Here is a 24,006-nt window from a genome sequence, read left to right on the forward strand (position 1 = left end):
TCCTTCTCACATCTACATGAACACTCAGTGTTGTATGAAATGCACAGTTAAACAAGTGTGAGGTAGACCATAGTCTGCCACTTGGGCCCCCAAATCACCGTTCTGTTGTAAATGCAACCTCGGAAAACAGTAAACAACATACTTTTGCTTTTATAAAAAGATTTGGGCTAAAAAAGACCTAAACCTCATGGAATCGGTTCTTAGTAAGATGTCCTTTTCAAAGAGAACTCAAAGTTTCTTCAAAACATTTATGAATGAAAGTGAACTTATTCAGACATCTGACTGCATAGTGCTTTTGTCAGAAGTGGTAATGTAGGAAGGGTTTGGGGCTTGTGTGTCTCTGTCAATGTGAAGTGCTGCTGTTAAAATAACAGTAGCCCAGTTCTGAAAATGGGAGACATTCAGGGTCAGAATTGTGCACCTAGCCAGGGCCTGCAGGAGCCATATCCCAAGGGCAGGTAATACTAAGCACCTGGAAAACATGAGAGTCTCTGATAACTGTCTAATGTGAAGAGTAATAGACAGCTTAAGATTTAATTAATCTACAGGCCACTCTCCTTATTCAAAAATAAGGTTAGTTAAGGAAAAGAGTGCATTGAATGTAGTCAGTCCAGTAGCAAGTTGTCATTGATCTTGCTTTAAAATCTTGCTTTAAGTGAGTTTGCATCATTTAGTCATGGAAAATACTGCTGTTAGTTATCATAAACAGATCACTTGGCAAGGTGAGCATAGCACTGAAATTCTGTTCTCAACAGAATGGAAAAACTTAGATAAAAAAAAGACTTGATAAGATAAGTTAAAAATAGACTGACACACTACCACCATCTCTAAAGGACTGGATTCACATCTACAGTAGTTTACAGAAATGTGGTCAGAAACATGCACACTCCTTTAAAAAAAAAAAAAAAAAAAAAAAAGCACTGGACCTTCTAGAAAAATGTAAGTCCTAGCCCAAGAAGCCTAGGAATGAAATAGCAGAGGTGAACAAATGCAGGTATACAGTTATAGATGCCTTCTTGAACTGTTAGTTCTCAGCTCAGGCAAACACTAAGATTCATCCCAGTTGCGCTCAGTAGCTAATGAAGGTAGAGCCAGGTTTTGCTGCTCACTTTGCTTTGCTTTCTTTTAGGGGTGATCACGTTTTGCCACCTGTGGATTTGTTGTAATAGATGGTTTGCAATTCTGACTTTTATTTATGAAATTTTTTTAATCCTTTACCTTTATTCTGACTTGTTGCTCCTTCTAGCAGCACATTACTCCTCTTTCACTTCACTTGGATAGCATGCTGCACTGTAAAACTAGTAGTAGGCAAGTGTGTTTTATGCTTTGATATACCTCTGGTAATGTAAAGCTGGTCTAGAATAACTGTAGCAAGTATCAGAAAGCACAAGTAGATCGGTAACAAGGGAATACAGTTTAAAGTGCAGCTCAGTTTTTAACAAGGCTGTAAGCCCTAATGAATTCATGGGAATTTGGACATGCAGATATCATTGATAAATACTGAAATAAGTCAACTGAACTATAGTGTATTTGTAGGGATTTTGTTGCTTTGTTTTTCTTTCCTATGTATTGAACTAGATCTAGCCACAAGTAACTTATGGCTTGAACTAGATATAGCCACAAGTAACTTATGGTCTTAGTTTCCTGGAACTAAGTTTGTCCGTGTGATGTAAAGAAGCCAGCAATACTGAAGTGTGATTTATATAATTTCCTGGTTCACATGGCTGGTGTGCATTGTTTTATTTGTGGTGGTTTTGTTTTTTGAAAATTCAGGTATCCTTTCCTGCCCTATCTGCAAACGGACCTGCTTTGCAAGAGATGTAGTTGAAAGTTTCTTTCTCAAGGACTTTCCCACTGGTAATTCAGCTATGGCAAAGGTAAGTGAAAACCACTAAGTTGGGTGCCTTGTGAGTTGTTGAAACACTACCGGATGAACACTGTTTGAAAACAGAACAAACTTCGTATTGAACAACAGACTCTCTTACAGTTTGCTTATGTAGCACTGTAATTACTTCACTCCTAGAGATGGACATCCTGCCTTTGTAGTACTTTTTAAACTTTATTTGAAAAATGAGTTTCACTTTATATACTCAAAACAGAGTTAATTAAAAAATATTGGTACTAGTGGTGTAGGACTGGATCTATGACAATCAATATATTAGGAAGATACTGAATCTCTTAGATTCTTCATTGTCCCCTTTCTGCTCTCAACACAAAGTAAACAGAAGCAGACTATTGGCTAAATGGCTGCACCAAGGTTACCCATTAGATTCTGTGGGCAATTATCATTTTCTGATTATCTGTTTTAATGATAAAAAAGGTCACATCATATTTCAGTTTCCCATTGGGGAATGGATGCAAAGGGTAATTGGAAGGCATAGGATTACTACCTTGGCCTTGTATTGACACTGTACATAGATGGATTTCACTTCTGTTAAATACCCAGTTAACAGGCAGGACTATTCTGACAGTTTTTTAGTTGTTACTACTTTGGGTCACGAGGAGCGACAGAGAAAGGTGTGTATTTCTGCTCCCTCTGTTACAAAACAGTATTCTATTATTTGCATGAATAAGATTGATTTCAGAATGCAGTAGTATTACCTGTAGCTGGGAGTTAAAACAGGTGAAAGCTTGTCAAAACTATTCTGTAATCTTCTGACTGCTTTATCCAAAGTGTGATCCAGAGCAAGGGAAGAGTAACAAAGAAGCAGGGATACTGGACTTCACCTTCTGAACCAGCTCCTGGACCTCAGTCTGTCTCTTTTGCACTTTTGAGTCCTAAGTAAACTGGATAGCCACATTCAATATTCAGTTTCAGGGCCTTTGGGTGGAGGGAAACACTTTTTTCATAATGTAGGACATAAGATATATCTTTTCACTCCTCTTAACTCCTGTAGGGGCAGCAACAATTCGTAGTTCTGCATGGGACAGTTCTGTCCCATGCAGAAGGCTTGAGACTGCTTTAAATTGTGCAAGTGACTTGCCCAGTGACATCATTGCAAAAAAGTATAGAGGGGATGTACTTCTTCCCTGTCAGTCATTTCTGTGTTTCATTTTCTCCATTGTTGAAAATAACGTGTAACCTAATCCATGGAGTGTTCTGGGGAAATTAAAAAATTAATGCAAGCAAAGTGTGTTGACATGTTCAGGTGTAAGGTGCTTGAAGAGTGCAACATAACATTATCTAAAACAGGCAGAGGTCTGTTCACATGCACTCTTCAAAGAGAACAAAATTCATAAGTTATTGCTGAATGTTTAGAATGCACTTATACTGGGATTTCTTAATTACCATGACTCACATCGTTTACCTTTCAATGAGAATTTGTGTAGAAAGGAAATCAAATGAGAATATCTAATGTCTTCAAAAGCACTAGATTATTTTTTCAAACCTTCTTTAAAAGGAGGTTTTTCTTTTCTGTAATCCCTCAGGAGTCCTAAGAGCAGTTCAGTAAAGCAGATTTCTCATGGGAGCATAGGAGTACCCTAGAGGGACTCGCAAACCTTCCTCATCGTTTTTGGCTTACTTCCTTTTTATTAACAGTCAAGTCATGTATCAGTGAAGCTTTCTTGCTGTCTTTTAACCACCGTCCCTCCCCAAAACTAAAGCCATAGTTTCACCATCAGTGACATCAAAAGGAGAAGCACCAGCTCATCCAACTGAGACACAGCTGAACTGCCATCATTTTCTTAATTTACCTAGTATGTTCAAATGTGAATCTGTCAAGGCTTGTAACAAAGTGTTTGGAAGCAAGATGTTTCTCAGTGTGTGAGACAGTGAAGCATAAATGATAGAATGAGCTATATACCAGCAGCAGGAGTTTCAGAAATATGCAATTCAGAATCTCTTGCCCAAAAGCCCATTTCCACATCATAAATAATGTAACTCTGGGAACACTCTGTGCTCTGTTAATATTAAAAGTAATGTTAACACAGTACAGTGTCAATATAAGTTCTAGTCAGACTGACAGCTGAACAGTTACAGGTAAACATGTGATTAAGCAGTTTTGGTTATTGCAGAGAAGGCAGAGCATCCCTCAACTTTTGACCTGTTCCCTGAGATGGCCCTTTATGGGTACATTTTAAATTAGACACTTCCTTTTATATACAAGCTTTGCTTCCCAGAATAAATACCCTTGCATTTTGGTTATATAAGTTATATTAGGCTTTTTGGGTTAAATTATTACATGTACCTTTTGTAAAACATTGTTGATAAGCAAATGGCTAAAATAGCAGAACGGCTTACACAAATACTTCCCTGCCTAGACAATCAAGCACATTTAAAACTTTGCTTTGTTGTGTTATTGTCAAGAATTAACAGTCTCTTTGAAAAAGATTGGGAATACTTAGAAACTCTTGAACAATGAGCTGATAAAAGACCTGTTGTGAAATTGCAGCCCCACTGAAGGGAGTGGTAAAATTTAAATTCATTTCAGCAGAACAAAAATTTTTCTTCTTGTGCTGAAGTGAATCAGAACTTGACTCACTTGCATCTCAGAATTTAGGTTGATATAGATGTTCCACTTAGTTTTAAATCATGGCTTTAACATTAAGATGACCAGCAAAGAACTGTGATTGTTCTTCATTCAGGCTTTCTATTCCCTGAGACACCGCGAAGAGAAACTCTTCTATTAAATTCACCAGAGCTTGCATCAGGGCTTACGTGCTGAGCGCATGCTGCTATATCTTTTTCTTCATGTTTCCCATCAGAATAGTTGGGATGCAATTGTAACTGAACTGAATTGAAGATAAGCTGATGCCCAACAGAAAGGACACCATAGGAAGTAATTTTGCTATCTATTATTGGTTGCTTGAGTAGCCCTGAGTAGTAGCAATATTCGGGAGCTATGCTTAAGTACAGTAGATATATCGTAACCTTGTAGGGAATGTTTGAGTTTGATAAACTGGTGGCAAAGCTTTTATGCTTTGATGATGGGGAAATTACATCACTATGTTCACTCTGCCCATTAGTACCTATTTGTGGCTATGGTAAGTCAAAAACATTAACATTAGGAGTTTTCAAACAAGGTATTTTATGCCTAGTGCAAATCCTTTTTAAAAGAAGTATCATTATAACTATCTTGAAATAACTCTTGAGTTCATTCTGGGTACCAAAGATCAAATTACCCACTTCATTTACATGCTGCTTTATTAATTTCCCCTTTAGTGACACTTCCAGACAGCATGGCCTATATAACAAAGGGCATTTCCTAAATTGTTGAATCAATAGAGATGTTAGTTAAGATTTCCAGTTCTTCTCATGTTCCCATGTCTTATGTTTCCAGTTCACCACATGTGATATCAATATATAAATTGAGCTCATTTCTGGTCAGCTCTTTAGAGAATAGGAACTAAGTTTTTCATTAATAGTATGTGGGTGTCCCCATATTATTTCCTAAATTGTCTTACCATTGGCATCTTTTATGTATTTTTCTGACAGTTACACTGTATCAGAATGGTTCATACAATGCTAAAGCAAACAGAGTAAGCTCTAATTTTAAATAAAGCAATGTAGATTTAGAGTAGCTCTGCTGATGTAGCTCCAATTTACGTTCATATACATGAAAGCAGAAGTGGATTCTAGCCTATAGATTTTTTTTTTTTAGTTTGTTAATAAATAATTAGTAATGGACAGAAATTAATGAATGACACTGAAATGATATGGTAAAATGCTTCTGCATAATGTTGTGATTGGAAAGGAAATAGTAGTTAGATTGAAAAACTTTTTGATGGGTTATGTTTGACTTTTTAACATTTCACATATTTACTTGGCAACCTAGACTATCTTTTCTGAGGTAGAAAATATCTATATATATATAAATAAAAGTAAGGTATACACTCGTTTGATGTGTTAAAGCCATCAGTAAGTAGTACAACACTAACAGAAAGGGATTACAAAGCACACCACTCATTTTTCAAAAGTAACTTTTAACCTAACCCTCCTTAACCAAAATCAGACAAGTCGTATTTCATAGTTTCATGGCTTTTTCAGTTCACAAGCAACAAGTCATTATGATTATTTCTTCTGACTTCATGTGTAACATGGACCCTAGAATTATGCTGAATAATTCTTGCATCATGTCATAATTATGCTTGATTGTTCTAGAGCACAGAAAGACAACCAATTTGATTTAAGAGCTTCAAATCTTAATTTTATTCTGTTCCCTCTTACAACAATAACCAGACTCTTAAAATCACTTGAATTGCATTAGTCTGAGGAAGAAAAATATTAAGCTTACCAATCTGAATCATAGTCTATTAAAGACAACAGTTTGTACAGCTAATTTGTTATCCTTGTATGTAATTGCACTTTTTGTTCTTAGAGCTGCTCCACATGTAAAGAGAAGAGACCTGCTCACAGTCTCTGTACAAGCTGCAATAAGTGGTTGTGCAGCTCATGTACAGAGGAACACGGACATGGCAAGGAAACTGGAGACCGCTTCCTGTCTGTATCCCTGAAGGGCTGCACAGGTACTGAAGACACACTTGGAAATTTTGTTTCTTCTTGTATCAGTTACTCAGTTGAAAAAGGAGCAGGCGCAGGCTCTGTGGCACAGACACAGTGCTCTGTGTGCGTGGCTCAGAAGGATATGTATGTGTCAATGAGAGATTATGTGCTTTTTCTATAACTTTAGGGCCATTGCCACAATCAGTATTCCACAGTATTTGAAAAATTTTGGATATTTGTGTTTCACAGAGACTGTCTTTTCCACATGCCTTTTCAGTCTGGGGAGTGATGGGCTAGGGTTTGGTAGGCTACAACAGCAACAGGCCTTGCCTTTCAGTATTTCTGTCCCCTTTTGAGTAATTTCCTTCAGGAGACTACCATAAAGCAATTCCTGTGCTTATGGACAAGGGGTGGGAGGGACAGTCACAGACAGCAGAAGGCTGTGATCACTATAGGATGTTCCTTTCCTAAGCCTGGAGTGAAAAATGTGGTTCCTGAGCATGATCATTAAATTGCCATCAGCAAGCACAAATGAAGCCCACTGGCAAATATGTCTCATCCCTATACAATGATGATCCACAGAAAGGATTATCATTTCCTGTTACTGCTTATTATTTTCTTTACCTATATGTCAGAAATCTGCTGAGGATTATGCTAACCTAAACTTACGTAAGCGATTTGTAACCTAAAATAAGAGGTTTGCAATTTTATACAATGATTTAAGTTTACACTTTGCTCACATATGAAGTTATTTGTTCTAGAGAGTTTGTGCTGCACTATCATTCTTCATAAGGAAGATGAAGGACAGAACAAGGAATAAACAGAGGTGTAGCCCACTGATTATACTTTTTATATTATTTTTTTGGGGGGACTTTAAGATTTTGCTTGTAGAAGCCTACACTTTATGGTTGCCGTAGATGGAGTTCTTTTAAGTCCTGGGTGTTCGTATCAGAGTTTGAGGCACTTGAGACATGATATGCTGTTGCCAAAGACAGTGTAAACAAACAAAAAAAAGTCTGTAAGAGTAGTAATGATAAAAAAGCACAGATGGCATTTAAATGTTTTCTGGGTCTTTTCTAGAGAATAATATAAACTGAAGTCCTCTCAGTCCCCCCTCAAATGCCCTGATTGGACGGACAATGTGTTTTCTTCTTGAGTTGATGGCAAGATAAGGACTGTGGTTTTGAGGCTCCAACTGTTTATAATTTCATTTCACTTTGAGTAAGATTACCAGCTCATATTGTTGACAAATAATGGTAAGAAAATATACCTGTGGCTTAGTTGTGGTTTTGTGTGTGCTGTATAAATAAAAAGATGCAAACACATAAACTAAAATGCTTTCTCATCTTTTTAGTCCTAAATTCTGTGTGCTGAAAAAAAATGAACAAGGAGGTTGGTAAGTGTATATATAGGCTAGTCAATCTAAAAAATGATTTGGGATGTGATCTGTGCTTTTTTATTATTATTATTAATGTATATATTATTTATTTAGGACATAGATATCCCCTCAGGATACTTCAAAGAAAGCAAATACTAGGATATACTAGAACTAAGGCTGGTTTGTTTGGTTTTTTTTTTTTTTTTCCTTTTCTGGAAATAAAGCATCCTCTGCTTTCAGTAGCCACCTTCACTCTGTGTATGGTGCTTCTGAACAGTGACCTTCTTTGTAGACCCTTGTAGCCATTAAGACTCTCTATCCCATTGATCTTGGACCTTTATTTAAACTGTTCTATCTTTTGCCATTGGCTTTACAAGGGCCAGACTTTCTTTTGTCATCTGAAAACTGTTAAGATTCCCTGGGTCTGAAATGAAGTAAAGTAGAAAAAAAAACCCAAACCCCACCAAACGCATTGAATCCTGCCTATTCCTATTCATTTTGATAAACAATTTCTTCCTTGAGTGGCAGAACTAAAGCAGCCTGGCTTCCCTGGGAAACCTTTCTTTCTGCTTCTTCATGATACCTGTTCTCCGTGAAACACATCTGATCACTCCCTGCCACGCAGAACCTGCAGCTCTCTGTCACAGTTCCCCATCCACTTACCCTGCACGTCCTCTTGCTTCCTTCCTGGGCCATCGACTGCCTGTTGGGTGAGACCCAGCTCATGCAGCTGAACAACTGAGCTGGTGCCAGGCAGCACCCTTAGCCTGGTGACTGCTGAGGTCGTGCTGCAGACCAGTGTGCCAAATTCACGTGATTTTTGAGAACTTTACCCTTCATTAAAATTTGTATTTAGAGGTTAAGGGCATGGGGAGGAGCAGGACTAGGCTGGGACAGAAAAATGCTGTATTGTATAAGAAGAAAATTTTAAAGTAGCCTGATTTCTTTTTCCTACTGACTCATCCTTTGTGACTCTGAAGTAAAGGCCCACAAAATGAATGCTGCTGGTAGGGGATTCCCTATGAGGGCTTCTTGGTACTGGAAATGGCTCCATTCTTTTTGGGAAACAGCTTTATTTTATTCACCTCCATAGCATTCTGTAACATCTGGTAGCTAGGGGCGGGGGGGGGGGGGGGGGAGTTGTGCTAGTTAGACTTCATTGTTTTGAACATGCTTATTGAGAACTGGAATGGGAAGTTATGGGAGTGGTCTGTGTCACAGTTCAGCTAAAAACTGTTACTGAACTCCTGCATTGAAAAACAGACCTTAATTTTTAAGCATAAAACCAGATAAAGAGCACACACTGGACATCACTTTGATCCACCCCCCCAATTTCCCACTAACATTTATATGTTGTATGGTTGCTCCAGTGTATTCTTGTTAGCTGAACCACTTCTAGAGCTACTATCAAAAATTCCAGTTCTCTTGTGAGTGCCAGACTATTACTGCTGGTTATGAATATGAAGAGATGCTGAGATGTGGTTTACAGATGGGTTAAACTGCACTACTTGCAGTTTTTCACAGACACTGATTTTTCCTGACAGTTAACAAAAAAAAAAAAAAGGCAACCCAAAAAACCCCTGAAAACTTTCTAGATATGTGACCACAAGATGCGAAAACATTGAAATCTGCTTCTAGAATGAATTTGCTGAGCACTGGAGAACTAGGTGCTGGGAACATGAGTCAAAGCTTTATGACAGATTAAGCAGCAGTCTTGAAGGAATAATATCTGAAGAACAAACCTTTCACTACACGGCTCTGCATTAGCACTAGGAATAAGTGAACTTTAAGTTCAAAGTTCTGCAGAGCTCTTGAACTGCTTAAAGTCATAAAACCAGAACTACTTCTTCCCTTAGTCCCAACTTTCTTAAAAGGACATCCAGTATTAGTACAGACTCTTTCCTCATTAAGCGGAAATCTGTGCTTTGCATTGAGTAGAAACAATCTTTTTGCCAAAACTATGTTAGAAGTAAATGATCCGGTACTGACATACCAACTATTTATAGGCTAGTGCACAAACTGAATAATTTTCTCTTTGCTATACTATCCTTTTCTTTCAGTCTCTCAAGGTTGAGTATGAACCTATAAAATCAAAGTTTCAGTCACTGAGAATTATGCAAGTTAAGGGAGGACTCTATGAGCCAAGATGAGATTGCTTTTCCAAAGTTGACATCAAGTGGTCAGAGGAACAGAGATTTAAAACTTTCTGTTAATTATTCAAGAGGTCCACCTGAGATAAAGAAAATCTAGGCTGTAGAAAATGGTGACTCAAATGATGCTAATTCAGAATTAAGGGCAACTGAACTTTCCCTGTTCTTCAAGTGAGGTTCTTTTCAAGAAGCTACCATGGATAGTTGTGGTCAAGATCCTAGAAAATTAGGCTTGTGCCCTTGTTTAGCATCTGATTTGTAAGAATTCAACTTACTTTAAAACTGAAGAGTGTAGCTCTGAGCTGAGTATAAAGTAGGTTGAGAATACCATGGCTCAGTGGCAGTTCTCACTGAATGTCAATTGAATCAGGGAATTACTAGTGGCAGAGGCTGTGGGTCTGTGTTGATAACATTGATTTTTATCCTTAATTTGCATTCAAAATTTGCTTGTCTCTTAAATCTGACACAGAACTAAAAACCCCACTGATTTCTCTGGGATGATTACAATCACGTAAAGGCTAAAGAACCCTTCACAGAGAGAAAAATGGAGAAATCATTATATGAGATTGTGACTAGGCTTCATTATACTTGGACCTTAAAGACTGAATCTCATTATAAGTTGGAGTTTAATATGGATAATTTGATCCTGTGTTTTCAGAAAAACAGCCTGCATGCTCTGCAGGCGCCGAACACTTAGAGGGGCTTTTCCAACTCATGGAAATTGAGACAGTTATTATGAACTTTTTAATTTTCTTTTAAGATATAATATCTGACCCCATAGGGGAGGAAAAGATTATCTTCAACATCCACCTTGGTTATATATTGGTTATACAACCTGCTTGGTTACATATTATTTGCATTGTCAGCTACAGGTTTTAATGCAAAAGTACATATTTGCAGTACAATCAGAAAAAATTTGCTGTTGAGGTGAGTTCAGTTTGTACCTTAATAGAAAAAAATATTGGAGTGGGCTAAAAAAACCGATCCAATTTCCTCTTTTAATAATGCTATCTGTTAACATTTAATTCAATAATAATATAAAACAATAAGCTTTCCTGAAGAATAAAGCAGGATACTGTAGTAAATAATTCATAACAATGTAAACTGTGTAATGCTGTTACAAAAATCTTGGCCTAATCTATCACAAATTATCTTCTTGCACATTATGTTAAGAAGGTGGAGGGGAAAGCCAGTTGAATGGGAGGAAGTAAATCAACCATCTTAGAAATATTTAGAGTAGATAGCAATCTAAAAAGTAGGAAATTTGGCATATTTTCTTCAGAGCATGGCACGGATTTTCTCCATATTTTCATTCTCTTTGTCAGCCATCAGATTTTGTTAGCCTTTCTACTTCTATATTGTGCATTTTCCAATTTGAAAATAAAGTGACTGAATTAGTATATCTTGCTGTACACTGTGTGTCTGTGTTATTGCAACAGTGTCACTTCAGAAGCTTGATTCTATAAAGGGCTCCATGTTGCTATAGGATGAGAGCATGGTCCCTGCCACAAGTTGCTTTTTTTCAATGTTTAGATAAGTAAGATAGGTTTGGTGTGGGAAGACTGAAACATTTTTCTCATTTTATATGAACAAATAATGATCTATAAATAAGTAATGTTTCTAGTTAATTTAAAGTTTGTATCAATAAGTGTTATCTAATGATGATTGTTTTGTTTAATTTCTTGTGTGTTGGTAAAGAATAATGGGATAGTGTCTTTGCAGGAATACTTTGAGGATGCAATCATGTGCTTTTCTTGTTGTCCCCGTATACGTCCCTATGTGCTAATAACGTTGATGGTTCTGTGGACAGAGGATTTGAACACTGACCTGCATAAATCCGTCACTGTACTTCAGCATTGCTTGTGCTTTTTGACCATTTTGAGAAAACAATGTTTTTCACTGGTGATAATGATAGGCGGTTCTTACAGGGGTTAGTAAAATAAGGCTCTGGGGTCTGCGTTTTTTGGGATCCAAGAAAAGAGCTTCCCCCTCCCTGTCTTAACTATTAATGTAGATGTACTTGTGAATGTCTAACTTCAGTAGAAGGGGTTTTGTCTTGCCATGGTTTAGCAGGGTTTTTTGCATTATTTCATTGACAATGTTCCTTCTTTCTAAAACGATTCTACCATATCCAGGAAAGAAGGCAAGAATAGATTGTACAGGAGCAACGCTTCCACTTTACATATCCACTGTCCATTCTTACACTTCATCACAGCTTTAGAAAATCCTTTTAAAAACAAGTTTTAGTGCCTAATATCAATATCCCCTAGCTGCTGAAAGTTATGTACTGCATTTACAACAAACACAAGTTTGAAAAACAATTCCCCATGTGACTTTTTACAAACAAAGGATTTCCTTGCTTCTGCTGTGTCTTCAGGTTTATTTAATATATTTGCTTTTCTACATTTTACAACACAGTTTTGTTGACTGGTTTGCCAGACCAGGGCATTCAAAGTCATGAGGCAGGTGCCCAAAATCATGAGAGATATTTAAAACTCATGAGAGTTTAGAGGACAATATGAGTTTGGTTTGATGACTTGTTTCTGAACCCCTTTGATGTGCTCACTTTGTAGGAGGTATTAGGCCAGGAAAAAAATATAAACAAACCCTGCTTCATATAATCAGATGGTTCCAGTGTCTGGGTCTTTTAAAAATAACATCAAGACTTTCAATGAAATTGTGAGAGTTTGGCAACTCTTTTTCTGAACTATAATAGTAATCCTTGTCAATTACACCATTGCTTTATATTCCTCAGCAACTGAAGATGAAGCAAGCAAGTTTTCCTTATTTTGTCCAGTGCACACTCAAGAGCCACTCAAGCTGTTTTGTGAGACCTGTGATACCCTTACATGCCGCAGCTGCCTTCTGACAGAGCATAAGGAACACAGGTACCACACACTGATTGCTTAATCATAATCCTGTCTAAAACTGTAGCTAATTTAATTTTAAGACTGTTCATCTGCATTTTCTGTCAGCTGAAGTTGCAGGCTAGTCCAAACTTAAAAGCCACAGCAAACTCAGTTCAGTTGTCTTATGCCCAAGCAGTGTAACACACGCGTTACTGCCCTCACAGAATCACTCACTGCTCTCAGCGGTGTGTACCTTCCCAATTGTATTGTCTGCCCAGATACTATGTATGCATGCATATAGTTCCTCGTGATTGTGCTCAAAGGCACAAGTTGATCTCACTTAGCATGGTTCAAATACTTCTGTTTGTCTTTATCAAAGACATCATGACTGTACAAGACCACAGTTACCAATGCTTAAGCATGCTGCTTGCCTGTGGAAGTGTGTGAGCCATGTAAGGAATTGTCTAGACACAGTGGCACTTTTTGCGAGATGAGCCTGCCTATATGAGGGGCGATAAAGTTTAGCTGTCGCAGAGAACATTGGTAGCAGGAAAGAAGCAGGGGACCATGTCCAGACAAGTATTAAGGCAGCTGGTCCCCTAATCTTATAAGTTGATTACTTATCAACAGAAAAAAACATGGTGTGAGAATTTCTCCTTCTTTCACAGGTTCAGACATCTTGATGAAGCTTTGCAAAATCAGAGAGTTATCCTGGAAAATGTCATAAATAAAGTGGAAGAGAAAAAAAATGGGATTCAGGTTTCAGCTAAACAGATTGAAGACAGGTAATTGCTATGCATTTTTTTTTTCATGTAAGTGGGTGATCAGTAAAGATAATATTTTCACTAAATGTAGGTTAACAGAAGTAAATGCAGATGCTATTTTTTTTTCTTGAAGGGTAGGAAATAATAGGAAGATTGAAAATATCAAATTCATGTTTAAGTGGTACTGACAAGTCATGGCATTGTAATATATGATTCCACAGTCCTTGTAAGGCATGTGACAGCGGACTTCAGAGTTAAGATTTTGTTGTATAATCTGTTTCTGAACTAGAATTTGAAAAGACTAGAAATAAAGACTATTTTTAAAATACGTTATTTCTTCAAGAAACCCCATAACAAGCTGCAATTCCCGTCAAGACTAGTATAAAAATGAAATTATTTCATTATCTGAACTGGATTTCAGCTTCTGATTATGTATTTGTTAGCTGTCAGATCTCTTTTCTGCATTAATAAAACCATTTCAAACACCTTGAAAGAGTACAAATCTATTTATACTATTTATACTCTAGTAGAAAGTGCAAGTTTTTTGGATATGGCTTCTGTGTGTGTTTGTTGACAAAGAACTTAAGACTGTTCTTGGCATGATGTTTGAGAGAGTCAGTCAGCATTAGCATGTCACATCCAGAGGGTAGTGGTCAATGGCTCAATGTCCAGATGGAGATCAGTGACGAGTGGTGTCCCTCAGGGGTCCGTACTGGGAGCAGTACTGTTTAATGTCTTCATCAATGACATAGACACTGGGATCGAGTGCACCCTCAGCAAGTTTGCAGATGACTCCAAGCTGAGTGGTGCGGCTGACACGCCTGAGGGACAGGATGCCATTCAGAGGGACCTGGACAAGCTCGAGAAGTGGACCCATGTGAACCTTGTGAGGTTCAACAAGGCCAAGTGGAAGGTCCTGCACCTGGGTCAAGGCAATCCCCAGTATCAAGACAGGCTGGGGGATGAAGGGATTGAGAGCAGCCCTGCTGAGAAGGACTTGGGGGTACTGGTGGATGAAAAACTGGATACGAGCTGGCGATGTGCATTCACAGCCCAGAAAGCCAACCCTATCCTGGGCTGCATCAAAAGAAGCATGGCCAGCAGGTCAAGGGAGGTAATTCTGCCCCTCGACTCCACTCTGGTGAGGCCTCACCTGGAGTGCTGCCTCCAGCTCTGGAGCCCTCAGTACAGCAAAGACATGGACCTGTTGGAGCGGGTCCAGAGGGAGGGCCACAAAAATGCTCAGAGGGATGGAACACCTCCCCTGTGAGGACAGGCTGAGAGAGTTGGGGTTGTTGAGCCTGGAGGAGAGAAGGCTGCGGGGAGACCTTATTGCGGCCTTTCAATACCTAAAGGGGGCTTATAAGAAAGACGGGGGCAGACTTTTTAGTAGGGCCTGTAGCGATAGGGCAGGGGGTAATGGTTTGAAAGTGAAAGAGGGTAGATTCAGACTAGATACAAGGAAGAAATGTTTTACGAGGAGGGTGGTGAAACACTGGAACAGGTTGCCCAGAGAGGCTGTAGAGGCCCCGTGCCTGGAAACATTCAAGGTCAGGCTGGACGGGGCTCTGAGAAACCTGCTCTAGTTGAAGATGTCCCTGCTCACTGCAGGGGGGTTGGACTAGATGACCTTTAAAGATCCCTTCCAACCCAAACCATTCTATGATTCTATGTTTGAAGAGAAGCGTGGGAGAACTTATGGGAAATGGTACAATTTTCATTGGAGTTCTCTGTCAGTAGTTAGATCAGTTCTTGTAACAAATAACTACTAAGCTCTGAATAAATGATATACCAGTTGGCTCATTCAGGAATGTATATCTCTTACCTATAGGTTGCTTGAAGTAAAACATTTATACAAAAAGGTAGAAAATCAAATAAAAATGGCCAAGATGGTTTTGATGAATGAAATCAATAAACGAACAAACATCCTTCTTGAACAACTTGAAGTAAGTAAGGCTAGTTTCTTTGATACCTTGGGAAATTAAACTAAATTAAATTTAAACCCATTGCCAATGGAAAGAATATAGACTGTGAGATTTATTGTCCCTTTGCTTATGTTTTCAAATATTTCTTCTTTTTTCTGCAGAATTTTATGTAGAATCAATGGTTGACAAAGATTCAGTATAAAGTGGCAAAATGATTGCTTATTATGAGTTAACTACATTTTCTAATGCAGTTACAGAGAATATGTGTGCACCTTTTGAGTACTTACAAAACAAACCAGCTTCTGCTTTTAATGTTTAATTTGTAGAAGACTGCTAGCAGCACATTTAATACCCTATTTTGAAAATGATCCTCTGGTCTACTTTCTGTAACAGTGCCTGCAGTTTTGACTCTTCAGTTTTTGGACGTCCAGCTGAAGTATATATGATTTTATTTTGAAATGTGGTGAGCACAAAAATTGCTATCAGGTCTGATCAGAATTTCTAGTTCTCAGATATTCTTGTGTGATTTTAGCAGGTATTGGAAAGACAAGGCACTCGGCACTTGCTGGCTACCTTTGAACTTACATATTTGACTCAAATATGGCTACTCAGCTAAGTAGCTTTACAAAAAAGAGAAACATATGTTCTCATTTCAGTATTATTAAACATTAAGTAAATTCAGTGTTCATGTGTTTTGACAACATTTCAGTGTTTGTCTGAGTTTTCTATAACCACAACCAAACCGTGCATACACTTGAAGTATATGCACAGTGCTTTGTTGAAGTACCTGTAGTGGGCATCAAATGAAATCGGGAGGTGCCGGGTTCAAATCTAAGAAAGGCAGATAGTTCTTCACATAAATGGTAAATAAGTGTGGAACTCCTTGCTGTGTGGGTTCAAAATATTGTGTGTGGGTTCAAAATAATTAGACAAATTCATAGAAAAATACACTGAGGGTGATAATGTAGCCTCTGTCTTTGTAGTCCCTAAATCATGAATTGCTGGAGACTGGAAGAGCATTCTGAGGAAATGCTACATGCTTCCCCTCTTTTTATATTCTTTCTTGGGTCTCTTCTGTTGTGTATTGTAAGACAAGAAAGTGGCCTGGGTGCAAATTTGATCCAAATTCAACAGCTTTCTTGGGTTACAACGTTCTCTTTAACCAAGACCAGAATAATGTAGGTTGTTTGCTCCTGGAGAAGTCATTATTCTTCCTGAATTCACACATACCTGTTAAATAGGATTTGCTTTCTTTTATGATTAGTAGTTTAAAGAGATTCTAAATAAGTGTCCTTGCACATAATGCATAATGTAGTGCCAAGGGTTGTATGCATTATGTGTGTCTGAAGAATCACAACTATCTTGTACTGATTCACATGATTAACAGAACATCACCAGTGAAACGAAGCAGAAATTGGAGCAACAACTGCAAGGTGTTGTGGTTTTAAGCAGACAGGTAGAACATGTGCAGAACTTCATCAGCTGGGCAGTGTGCAGTAAAAACAGCATCCCATTTCTCTTCAGTAAAGAACTGGTAAGAGCAATACTTATTTTCTCAGTAAATTGAAATTGTGTAGTAAATATGAGAACTGTTTTAAGGATTTAATGTTTCTCAAATAAAATGTTTTTCATGATCTTATAATTGTGAATAAAATCATCATCCTTTGATTTGTCACCAGATTGTGTTTCAGATCCAGCGCCTGTTAGAGACAAACTGTAATACAGACATAGGCCCTCCTCTGAAGATGAGATTTACTTGGGATCCCTCCTACTGGACTAAACAACTGTCCAATTTGGGTGAGCAAAATATATTGTTGTTTATTAGGCAAGTGCCCAAAGCTAGACAAGACAGATACAGACAATACAGTACTTTCCCTAAAGTGCTCTCCTTTTTTCTTTTGACTTCCAGTTTTGTACCTCTTATCATGTTCTGAAGAAAAGCTAGTGTGGCTGAACTTTCCTCTTTTTCCCTCCAGTTATATCAATTCACCTATTAAAAGACATCGTTATATATAAATATTACCTTATAAACATTACCTAGAAATACATTCTATAAATACCATCTTTGATGGTCTTACAAAATCACAATGTAAGAACACAAGTACTAGTTTAGTGGAGACACTGTGCAGGACTAAACAAATAACTTTTAACTGAAATTACTTAAAATGTAGTGTCACTGGCTATCAAACAGCCTTGACTTTGCCCAATGTATTTGAAATTCAGTTCTGTCCCAGCAAGCAATAGCTCTGTACAACAGTGTGACCCTGGCAGTCCTGTAAGGAGTATCCTGGGTGAAATGGAGTGCCTGCAGTAGGTCTTGTGCTATTTCCTCTGCCTTACCAAGGGGCAGCTGGGCTCAGTCATGCCCACGCTCCTCAGATCATTTAGTATCTTAGTGGCCAAGGGACCTGTGCAGTGCTTGAGATGCCTACAATTAACAGGCACAAAGATGGCTTTAAGACATTGACTGTATAATAATGACAGTGTTATTTACGTAATGAATGTGCATATTGTGACTTTGTTTCCCACCAGCTATAAATTTCCCAACTGCAATGGGTTTTTACAGTAAATTCAGTTTGGTGAGCCGATCAATGGCCTAAAAGATTGGTTCTCTTCCCATTTTAAGACATTTAAAACTAGATGGGGTAAAACACTATCAAAAGTATTATAGGGAATAATCTTCTCTTGACTAAAAGCATGGACAAGATTAGTTCATAGGTCGCTTCTATTTCTAGCTTTTACGATTCTCACCTACATAACATCAATCTCTTTTATTTTTGTCACTTTCACCCTGGAAGCAGTCTTTTGTACCTGTGCTTATGGATGAGAAGATATGCTCATACTTTAGTAAAAAATGAAAGTATAAGCCATATCCATCAGTTAAAATAAAATAAGTTGAGGTCAGTTTTTTAAAGCATTTGCTGGTAATTCAACCATGAGTTCCACTGACATCAGTAGGAGTTTGGTGTGATTTTAAATCACTGAAAAATCTTGCAAAATTTGTCTTGAAGGTATGTTGAAGGACTGGATAGGATATTTGAATATCTTTTATATTTGAAATGAAGACAAGGAAATGGCTATTGTTCACAGTTTTTATTGTGTAAATTTGTCAAGATCATAGGAGGGAGTAAATTTGCTGATTTTTCCAGGAGGTTTCATTATGGAAGGTGGACACATTTCTCACTCAGATGTGCTACTCTGTGGAAATGTGCAAGGATTACAGACCTCCTTGTATCATGGGCACCATTCACCAGCATCACAGCTGGAGCCTGTGAATAGCCAGCCACATCAGTTTCCGCCTGCAGTTCAGTATCCTTCGCCTGTGTGTTGCTCGCACTGCCTCAGTGTATCTCACCCAAACAAAACTCAGCCTTCTTACCAAGACATAAACAGCCATCAAAATTTTCGACCACCTCCCGAACTGCATCAGCAGCACTTTCCTCTGCAGTACAGCACGCAGCAGCATGACAAAGAGCAAAGGGGTGCCCCCCAGCCTATGAAGCTAACACAGTCTGGGCTGGAACAGCAGGCACGGTCAGGGCCAGAGAATGTGTCCGGGAGGATGGGAAAGCACTTACCATCCCAGCAGCTGCAGCAGACTGCACCCCTGGGTTATGCTGTTGTATCACACGAGGCTCAGCAAGTTCACTTGAGCCATCCACAGCCATTCCGCGCACAGGCTTCTTTGCAGACATCAACTGTGCAAGTGCAACTTGGTCATCTCCAGAAGATAAAATCTAACCACTTGCAGCAGCCACCACAGCAGCAGCAGCTGCCACCATCATCACCACCATCAGCTCAGAATGAGAACACCCACAAACAAGTCATCCAACAAAGCCTGGACATAATGCACCACCAGTTTGAACTGGAGGAGATGAAAAAGGATCTGGAGCTTCTTCTGCAGGCCCAAGGACAGTCCAGCTTGCAGCTGAACCAAGCCAAGCCACCTCAGCATGTTCAACAGACTATAGTTGGACAAATCAACTACATAGTGAGGCAGCCAGCCCCAGTTCAGCAACAAATCCAAGATGAAGCACAGGTAAGGTCTCTAAAGGTTCTTTCCTATTGCGTTTAGTCAATGTAAGCTCAGAAATGGGAGACACCTTTGAAATTTCATGTATTTGGTTGGACTTTCTGTTATTGTCTTGTCTATGTTTGTATTCAGCAGAGGCTTCATGCCTCATGCAGATTGGGCCAAAATTTTCTGTAAAGTGCTGCATAAACAACCTGGATCCCAAAGATATGAATCTTTAAATAGACAACGTGAGTAGCAGGTGAGAGAATAAAAGCATCACCATTCCTCCTTTGTGAACAGGTAACTGGAGGACTGCAGTAGTCTCACTCTCCATTTCAACTCCTTTTTACTGAAACTTTAAGCCCTGCGTCCTTGAAAAAGACTCCATTTTGATTCTGAATGATTGGCGAAAAGAGAGTGAAGAACACCTTTTTTCGGTCTGAGAGTTATTTCCCATTCTACTAGTAACTGCTCTTGCTACTGCATCATGTCCTTTAAGATTTTCATCAGTATTCACACAAGCTGTTCTGTTACAGTTTTGTCAGCAGGGCTAATTTCTCCCCTTTTCCTCTGTTGGTAAGAATCCTGCTTTTGAAAAAGGGACAGTGCTTGGTGATGAGCATCCAAACTACAAGGCAGATAAGGTGCACAATAAGGTGGCTTTGAAACTCATTCAAAACAGAATCACAGAATCATATAGGTTGGAAAAGACCTTTAACATCATTGAGTCCAACCGTAAACCTAACACTACCAAGACCACCACTACACCGTGTCCCTAAGCACCTCATCCAAACGTCTTTTAAATACTTCCAGGGATGGCAACTCAACCACTTCCCTGGGCAGCCTGTTCCAGTGCTTGATAACCCTTTCAGTGAAGTAAAATTTCCTAATATCCAGTCTAAACCTCCCCTGGCGCAACTTGAGGCCATTCCTTCTTGTCCTATCACTTGTTACCTGGGAGAAGAGACCGATCCCCACCTCTCTACAGCCTCCTTTCAGGCAGTTGTAGAGAGCGATAAGGTCTCCCCTCAGCCTCCTTTTCTCCAGGCTGAACAACCCCAGTTCCCTCAGCCGCTCCTCATAAGACTTGTGCTCCAGACCCTTCACCAGCTTCGTTGCCCTTCTCTGGACACGCTCCAGCCCCTCAATGTCTCTCTTGTAGTGGGGGGCCCAAAACTGAACACAGCATTTGAGGTGCAGCCTCACCAGGGCCGAGTACAGGGGCACGATCACTTCCCTAGTCCTGCTGGCCACGCTATTTTTGATACAGGCCAGGATGCCATTGGCTTTCTTGGCCACCTGGGCACACTGCTGGCTCATATTCAGGTGGCTGTTGACCAACACCCCCAGGTCCTTTTCTGCCAGGCAGCTTTCCAGCCACTCTTCCCCAAGCCTGTAGCGTTGCATGGGGTTGCTGTGGCCCAAGTGCAGGACCTTGCACTTGGCCTTGTTGAACCTCATACACTTGGCCTTGGCCCATCGATCCAGCCTGTCCAGGTCCCTCTGCAGAGCCTTCCTCCCCTCCAGCAGATCAACACTCCTGCCCAACTTGGTGTCATCTGCAAACTTACTGAGGGTGCACTCGATCCCCTCGTGCAGATCATTGATAAAGATATTAAACAGGACTGGCCCCAACACAGAGCCCTGGGGAACACCACTTGTGACTGGCAACTGAAAACAGTGGGGATTGCAGCAGGAACGTGGCTGGGACTTCCCATTGTGTAAATTCTGTGGAGTTCCCACTTTGAATAGCTCTCAAATTGGCTTACCTCTAGGGGCAGACTGCAGGCTTTTGGAATAGCTGTACATTTCAGTAACTTTATTTTTTTTTTCCCCCTTTTAAATTCATTAGTGTTTGAGAGAAATCTTTCTCTATTCATTTATCTGTCTAGTTAGGGTTACTTTGAATACCTTTGCTGTTTTAGAGTCTTTCCAGTCTTGTTTTATTGTGTATGCTGTGAGTTGATGTGAATTTGTTACCATTTTTCTTTCTGAGATTTTGAAAACACAAATTATTAATTGTGATTTGTAGGTCTGTGAAAGTTCCACTGAACTTGATGCCAAGAAGCCTGTAATTTCTCTTGACAAAAGTGATAGTCCCTCCCTGTCACAGATGGTAGATGAAGAAACCACTGTCAGCAGTCACTCCCCTGAGAGCACATTGCAACAATCAGCTTTCCATCCAGTGAGAAAGGTATAAAGAACTTTTTTAAAAAAATATTTTAAAGCGAAACTATGATTTGATAATATTGAATATAATATGGCATTGGAATTTGCAATCAGGTTGAAAAAATTAAAATACAGTAGAAGTCGACAAAATGGCTTGTAAATCTTGGAAGACAGTCATAGCCTAACCCAGTGTGCATCTCCCAGTAAGATGCCTACACACTGTAGCCAGGATCAGCAACTGTTCTATAAGCTGATAATGTTTAGAACTGGCTGGCATGATTGTTTGGCATGAACTGGTAAATAAATAGAAGAGCTATTTCTTCACTGAGTAAATTCTGTCCAGTCCCTATCTCTAGGGGTTTAACTGTCAGGACTTGCTAACTACAGTACTAGCAGCAGTTAATTTGGGGGGGGGGGGGGGGGGGGAAGTCAGAGATTCTGGTGAAATCAGGCCTGAGAAACATCCTTCAAAATAGTTGCCCTGGAAATAACAATACTAATTATAACTGAAGATGTGGTGTCTGGAAGGAATATAATCCTGTTATACTGCTTCTCCTTGTTTGTGTATAAGCAGAAAAATCAGAGATTTCTGTATTTCTAGAATATTTCAGTACATAATAGAGCCATGCTTTGATCCTTCCACCTACTGGGAGGCCCTAACTATTGAAGAAGCAGCATAAGCTAAACCAGGAGGTCTCATCTTTATCAGTAGATCCTTGCTGGTTCTGGATATCACCTGTGCATTTGAGGCAGAGAAGCTGCCTTTTACCTCTCCATACAGTTTGTTTAAAACACTCTGAACAGCACTTCATATTCTGGTTGCTCAAATCTGTTTGGTACTTCTGTACATGGCTCATGTTGTGTACCACATCAAAGTCTTTCATGGATATTTTTTCTTGGAATTTGTGTGTGGAATATTGTGGAAGAACTTGTCTTTCCTTAGTAGCCCCAAAAAGGAAGTTATTTTATCCTTCTTTAGTATGTAGCTTTGTTGACCCAACATATTTATGATGCAATACCCACTCAGAGAGTTGTTGGTGATCCTTTTGGGAATTGTAGAGACACAGAAAGGTAATGATTACTGCGGGTCTGGAAGCAGCATGCAAATCAGATTTGGAAGCCACAAAGAAATCTGCAATTGCTAACTTAATCCTGTAGATGTGATGGAATTCTGGATCAGGCTGATAGTATCACAACATTCTGAGATTGATGCTCTTTGAATCTGAACTTTCACATGTGGAAGCAGATCTCCCTTAACCTCTGATGACAGAGCACAGGACTGAGGAAAGCTATGCAGCTTTTCTAGGATAGGGCTACCTTTAGGATATGACTCTAAAATTTGAAGATGTGTATTTAAGGCCTGAGCAAGACCATGAACCTGAGCATGTACTTTTCTTGTAATGCAGACACACCCTTAAAGTTATTTGTGAAGATGAGTGGTGCTGCTAACCAACTAGCTTTCAGAGGCTTTTTCTACATGCATGTTGAAGGTTACTCCCAACAGCTTAAAGAGGAAAAGTCAGAAAGAGGGAAGAAAATGGAAGCAGATGTGCAAGAGAGACACTAGTGTATTCTGAGGGGAAAAGGAGGAGGAAAAAAAGGGAAGACAGGCTGATTCATTGCTGTACAAGTTGAGAAGGCAGAAAGAGGAGGATTCCCCTAGGAAAAAAAAAAAAGGAAATTTTTCTAACGGTGCTGAGAAGTGTATGCTCTTGTGCAGAAAGCACAGGTGCCTCTTTTTTTTACTAGTTTCCTGGTACTTCTGCAAGAAATGAGGACATTCAACAGCTACAATACCCCATCTTTGCTTGTATTTATCTCTTGTAATGAGCTGTTTGGGATGAAGCCATAATGTACTGACAGCTTGGGCAACCGCTAATTAGAAATGATGAAGGGAAACAGCACAGTAAGGAAACACTTGAAATACATTCTTCATCAATGCTGTTTAAAGATGTCTGCTTTTGCTGACAATTAGATTAAATCTAGGTTTAAATAGGAGATTTGTTCCTATTTAAGAACAAGAGGATATGTCTATTCATTCTCATCTGTTTCACCTGATTAAATATTTTCACGCTCATCTCCAGACAAAAATTTCTGTATAGGTGTTTGTCCCTTAACTTCATATGGCCTGTATTCAGAATATTTCATCTCTCTCAAGTTCTTGGAGGACATGAAAAAAGTGAATGTGGAGAAGTCTAAAATAATACACTTGGAAAATATGGTAGAGAAAATGGCTAGAGAAACCTTTTGCTACCTGGAGGAGGACTTTATTCTGCCTTTTGGAGAATAATGGGACTTCTTGGCCTTGTGT

General features: G+C 39.2%; 1 protein-coding gene across 1 annotated transcript in view; it reads left to right on the top strand.

The window, feature by feature from the left end:
- Positions 1-24,006, top strand: part of TRIM66 (tripartite motif containing 66) — a 53,133-nt gene that overhangs the window by 9,208 nt on the left and 19,919 nt on the right. The window contains exons 2-10 of the mRNA XM_075501445.1: positions 1,774-1,877; positions 6,321-6,468; positions 12,729-12,861; positions 13,491-13,607; positions 15,418-15,532; positions 16,899-17,045; positions 17,191-17,308; positions 18,661-19,550; positions 21,559-21,720. Coding sequence (XP_075357560.1) covers positions 1,774-1,877; positions 6,321-6,468; positions 12,729-12,861; positions 13,491-13,607; positions 15,418-15,532; positions 16,899-17,045; positions 17,191-17,308; positions 18,661-19,550; positions 21,559-21,720 — 1,934 coding nt within the window. The remainder of the gene's footprint in view (positions 1-1,773; positions 1,878-6,320; positions 6,469-12,728; positions 12,862-13,490; positions 13,608-15,417; positions 15,533-16,898; positions 17,046-17,190; positions 17,309-18,660; positions 19,551-21,558; positions 21,721-24,006) is intronic.

This window comes from Mycteria americana, chromosome 5 (assembly GCF_035582795.1).
Source record: "Mycteria americana isolate JAX WOST 10 ecotype Jacksonville Zoo and Gardens chromosome 5, USCA_MyAme_1.0, whole genome shotgun sequence".
NCBI lineage: Eukaryota > Metazoa > Chordata > Aves > Ciconiiformes > Ciconiidae > Mycteria > Mycteria americana.